Source organism: Crocodylus porosus, unplaced genomic scaffold, assembly GCF_001723895.1.
Source record: "Crocodylus porosus isolate Cpor-Errol unplaced genomic scaffold, CroPor_comp1, whole genome shotgun sequence".
In the NCBI taxonomy this organism is placed as follows: Eukaryota; Metazoa; Chordata; order Crocodylia; family Crocodylidae; genus Crocodylus; species Crocodylus porosus.
Window position 1 is genome coordinate 30412177 of NW_017728911.1, and position 6000 is coordinate 30418176.

At 43.0% G+C, this 6000-nt stretch overlaps 1 protein-coding gene across 1 annotated transcript in view; it reads left to right on the forward strand.

Moving 5' to 3' along the window:
• The window catches only part of SV2B (synaptic vesicle glycoprotein 2B), a 95220-nt gene that overhangs the window by 81407 nt on the left and 7813 nt on the right, over positions 1–6000 (forward strand). The window contains exon 10 of the mRNA XM_019533757.1: positions 4490–4623. Within this exon, the coding sequence (XP_019389302.1) occupies positions 4490–4623 (134 nt within the window). The remainder of the gene's footprint in view (positions 1–4489; positions 4624–6000) is intronic.

Genomic DNA, 6000 nt, shown 5'->3' on the forward strand with positions numbered 1-6000 from the left:
GACCTAGTTTTTTTTGCATCTGGAAGCATGAGACTGAGAGGAAGGATGGTCCATAGCTAGCTATTGGTGCTGACATGTCACTTAAGCTCACTATGCCTTGTTTTGTGCTCTCCAGCATGGGGGTAATAGTGCTACATTGCCTTACAGAGATGCTTTGAGTGTAAATACATCAAAACAGTGTTAAAGGGTAAAATACTTCAGAGGGAGGTAGATCCTACAGTTTTGCTTAGTTAATATGGGATTGGAGTGCTTAATTTAGGCTGCAGATTGCCCTGGTGTAGTTGTACAGGAAGAAGAATGTGCAGGGATCTTCTCCCTACTTGTGCAGCCCATCGCCAGTATGTATGTATAACCAGGGTGTAGATATAGGGGGTCAGGAGGGCAGTTACTTTGGGTCACAGGCTAAGGGATGGCTGAACATTGGCCCCACAGGACACCCAAACACCCTCCTATGATAACTCACATGGTGTGGCAGGGTACACCCCTACAAGAGACCCTACAGGGTGTCACCTCAAGATTTCACCCAACCTCTAGAAAAATTTATCTGTGGCCATGAGGCGCAGGGAGGGGTGTAGAAGAGGTAGGTCTACAGCGCTGCCCCGTTGATATGCCAGCAGGCTCAGGACACCAAGTGCATCAGTACTGATGGCCCGAATCCCCATGCATGGGAATTATTGGCTGTTGGTCCTCATGTTTGCAGCCGTGACATTTGCTTCCCTTAAATATTTGTGCCAGTAAAATGTGTCCATGTGGCCCTCCGAGAAAGGCAAACAGCAAACCCCAGCAGTGCCACAAGACCCAGCCAATGTAAGGTCACAACCTTAACAGTTGAAAGGGAAAGAGGATTTTTGTTGTCTTCACCTGGTGGTGACTCCCCCTGCCTCCACAGAAGGACAAACTAATGAAGGCATCAAAACAGGTCTTGGGCAGGCCTCTGGCATGCATGATTTGCAAATCCCTGGGGTGCCACAGGGAGCTCTCTATAGGCTACATGCTCTCATTACCCAGGCTTCCCTACTTTCCTCCCATCCACCTTTACTAACAGGTCCAAAGCAAACTTGAGGGATCTCTTTCCTAGCTCATTTTCCCAGCAAACTTCTTCTGACCCCAAGAGTTCATTCATCTGGAACCAGTCTACCAGGAGTTGAGAGCAAGCCCATCTCTGCTGGGTTTCTCTGAATCCAGAGGTAGCTTTCTTCTATTTCCTTAGGACACACTGACATCTAGTGGTACTCAGCAAGGGACACTTTTTAAATATAGTTCCCTGAAAGCAAACATTTCTCTGGTGCATTAAAGCCATTATTTACCATGGGCTCTAGGTTGGTGAGGTAGCAGGCACCTTAGAGGTCCTGATTATGATATAGAAGTACCATGATACATTGGAAAAAGATACAAAATCAATTGGAGGAAGCTTAACAAGTGCCAGTGCAAAGCCCAGCACTTAGGATGGAACAATTGAATGTACAAATATAAACTGGAGAAAAACTGAGTAGGCTGCAAGTCTACAGAAAAGGTCCTCAGGTTGTAGTGGAGCACAAGATGAAGATGAGTCAACAGTATAATATTGTTGCAAAAAAGGGAATAGCATCCTGGAGTCTGTTAATACGAGTATTGTGTGCAAGTCACAAGGAGTGATGATTCTTCCACTTGCTTCAGCTCTGGTAAGGTGACAGCTGGAGTACTGTGTCCAGTTGGAGGTACCATATTTCAAAAAAGACCTAAATAAATTGGAAGATGTCCCATGGAAGGCAACACAATTGTTGGAAATCTAAAACCATGCCAGATGAGGAAAGGTTGGAAAAACTAGGTATATTTAGATGGAGGAAGAGAAGATTGCTGGAGGATTTGAAACCAGTCTTCAAATCCAAAAAGGAGTGTTATCAAGAGGATGGTGATCAACTGTCCTCGATATTCACAGGAAACAGGGCAAGAAGAAATGAGCTGAAATTGCAACTAGGGAAATTTTGGTTGATTACTAGGAAGAACTTCCTATCAATGAGTGTGGTTAAGTACTAGAACAGGCTATTGATAGGGGTGGTGGACTCTCTGGCACTGAAAAATTTTTAATGCAGTTTAGATAAACACTTGTCTGAGTTAATTTAGACAGGGATAAGTCTCTTCCTTGAGTGTGGCAGCAAATTGTATGACCTCTTGAAGTCCCTTCCAGACCTATTTTTTCTATGATTCTATAGGTCTGAATCATCATAGTCTACATGAGCTCAGGTGTTAACTTCATGGATGTGTAATTCTCTTCTATATCCAATCTGTCCATGATTTCTCCCTGGTTTCACTGGGTGTATGAAGGGCACTCAGCAGCTTACAGATCCTAAACTCCCTTTGGCATAAGAGGGACTCTCACATGTGTTGCCCAATACCTTCTTGGTTCTTCCCCAATGCAGTGACTCACTCAGAACCTGTTCAACCTGCATTTCATCATGGTCTGCATCACCTCTCAATATGGTTTATAGCTCTGTTTTCCCTCCAGCCCTTGGCAGTGAGTTAGAACCCCATTGAATACCATGCAACTGCTTCATAACTCTTTTGAAGATGAATGTAAAGAAAGCAAAGTGTAGGAGGAGAGCTCTTTAAAAGGCTTTGAGAGTAAATACATCACAAGCTATTACCAAGCGAATGCAGATCAGTCTAAGTTGTACTGTAACCCATGAGACCTTTGTGGAACAAAAGGCTTGATTAGCCTTTACGTAATTTTTCTGTGAAATAATATCGCCTGTCTGAGGCTTCTGTTGAGAGGCCTGTATCATTAATTTAATGAAATATAAACATCAAACTAGGTTCTGTTGCAAATGCTCAATTAAATTAAGATTCTGGATCTCTGTTAGAAGCCTTTTATTTGATGCTAACCCTGATCTCATTAGCTTGGGCAATAATACTTGTATGCACACTGTTCTTTGCATTTTCAGCCAGTCATCTTCATGATGTCCCTCTGAAATATGTAGTTGAATCAGTATTGTGTCACCTTTCTGTCAAGCAGATCACAGAAGTCAGGCTTCATATCAGAGGAGAAACTGGTGAAATTCTTAGTATTATTGGCTATATTTACCCAATACGTAGCAGTCCTCAAAGAGAGGTGGACACAAATAGCATTTAGATAAACCTTCTTGTATACATTGTGGCCCAACAGGCAATGGTGTTCAGCAAGCAGTTTTACTCCAAGAAGCAGTTTTGGCTAGAGATATGAACTGCAAATCTGTATGCTGCTTGCAACAGCTTCCCCAAAAGGAAAATTCACCACATCTTTAATTATATTGCTGCATTTCGTCAAGGATGGTGCACTGTTCACACTAAGAAATTGTCAGTGTGTAACAGGACCATCCATCATGAGTACAACCATAAATATGTTTTCAGTGTACAGACAGGGACATTAAGGTAGGGAGGTCTAACCCAATGCCATGAACTTCTGGAAATTTAGCTAGAAATTAGGTGTACCCATCTTCAAAGCCTTATGCTTATAGATGAAAGGGCTTCCAGTGAAGGATATTTCTTTACTATCGGTGAAGGGACAGAAGGACAATGGAGGCTGTAGACTCAGCCCAGGGATAGAGTCATGCATTTCTGTAAAGTGATGCCTTCTTCAGATTATCCAGCACCAGTTCTAACAGAAGTCACTTTGAATTGGTCTTGGCTGGTGAGACATAAGTAGTGTGAGGAATGAGACAGTGAAGATGCCTAGATTTTTGTCTACAGTTCCCCTTCCTGCTAAAAATCCAACCTTTCCCTTTAAAACTCAAAACATAGAGACAAGGATTGAACCAGGCTTTGGAGGTAAGAGATCCTCCTGAATCAAACAGCATCTTCCCTTCTGAACAACTTTAGACTTGCCAATTAGCACTCTGTCTACCTAACCTATATACATGGATCAAGCTTATTGGAATGGCCACTCTGGCTAGGGACAGACATTACACATAAACTGGTTTAAGTGATCAGAAACTGGTTTAAAACTGTAAGAGAACAGGTGTTCAGTGCACATAAACCAGTTTGAGAATGGCTGGAACCAGTTTGAGATAAACCCGGTTGAATGTAGTATTAGATGTAACTGTTTTAGCTCAAACCACACGGGACAAAGACAGAATCAATAGATAGCTGGTAATGTCCCTTTGTTACTTTCTTAATGGGGTGATAAATATTGAGTTAGAGGTGAAAAACATCCCCTGCTGGGCTGTTTGGGGGGGTGGGGAACCCTTCTTAATCAGACTGGCCTGGCCAGGCCCTCCTCAGCTCAGCTCTGTACAAGGGAAGGGAGGGCTGCTCTAGCGCTCCCTGGCTTCTAGCTTGGGCCACTGCAGGTATGTGCCTGCATTTCTGGGATGTCTGTCTGGTTAAAAAACTGATTTAGCCTAGGCAGGTTAGATTAACAATCAAAGATTGAATCAATTCCAGGCTCACTCTTTTTGAACGTCTGTCCCTAGCTTCTATGCTTTACACTTAAATCACTAGTGCTGGGAATAAGGTTTCCTTTTCCACCCTGCAGGTTCATCAAGATAAAATTAAAACATGTGCTATTTGAGGACGTCCTGTTTGATAATTGCTTTTTTATTGATGTGACTTCCACTGAGACCTACTTCAAAAACTGCACTTTTGAATACACTATCTTCAATAACACTGGTAAAGGGGTTCCTGGCTTGGCTTAATTCAGTGACTCCCAAACTTTTTGAACTAGCAGGCCACTGTCAACCTTCAAAATTTCTCACCAACCACAATGCGTGCTTACCATGAAATTCTTAATTGAAAAGGAGCAGGTGTTTAATACAATGGGTGGACCCCTTCTCAAGGCCTTGTGGAGCATAGTTTGGGAGGCACTGGTGTATTTGCATGCTGGGGTATGTGTGTGTGCATGTGTGTTGGGGGGAAATGAGTGTGTGTACTGAGGTAGTGAGTGTGATGAGGGGAGGAGGGTGTGAGGGTGACAGCTATTTCACTATGGTGGACTTCTGTGTACTGCTTTTGCATCAATGTGCAACATGAACTTGGAGTTTTTCATCTCCCGAGATCCAAATTTAACTTTTTCTTCATAGACGAGTCTAATCACAAAGCTGGCACTGAAAGGAGAAATTCCCCAAAAGCTGAGGCCAATCCAGTCTATGATTTCAGTTTAATCTGATCTTTTGTCCCATATTTCTTCTGTTGCACTTTGCAAGAGGCTAAGAATAGATCAGAGAGATGCATCTCCAGGACTCCCCCATCATATAACTTCTGGTTCGTTGGTCACTGCAGGAGAAACATGGGAAACCAAACTCAAACCTGGCTGGATAAAGTCATGAAGGAACTGGATTGTAATGGGCTTTCAATGCATTTTTGTAGCAATTTTTGTAGCCCACATCCAGCTTCTGATTTGGGATCTCAAGACATTTCACTAATGTAATTTATTCATTAATTACTTTTAAAAGAGCTTTTCATTTTCCCTTGAACTGAGTTTTATTTTTCCTTGAACTGAAAATGACTAACTGGAAAATCATAGCCTATAGCCCCAGCTCCTGGGCTACTGCTCACCAGTAGTTGATATGACAGACTCAAGGTGCGTGCATTAGAACATGTACAAAGAAGCAGGGTCCCGTTTCCCTCTCTGTTGAAGGCAGGTGTTATTCTGTAGGCACTCCTCAAGGTCTGGGAGGCAAGGAAATGATATCTTTTAAAAGCCCAAGGGTCTCATAAGGAGGTAATTTGGATACGCATGCTTGATCCCATCTCCCTACACACCAGCTAATGCAACAAGTGACAGACAAACTTATGCCTGTTCTACATGTGCAGTATAATAGGCCTGTGCGAAGCAGCTAGCATTTGCTTCGGATTTGGCTGATTCAGGGGACAGTGATTCGATTCAGTGATTTGAATCTCTGTCCCGCTTTGATTCAGCTGAATCTGATCCAGAGATTTGGCAGCAGCCGAATCTCTGAAGCAGCCAGGGCAGGCCCATCCCCAACCCCTCTCCCACACGGCAATGGCTGTCTCAGCTTTCGGCACTTGTTAAAAAAAAAAAAAAAA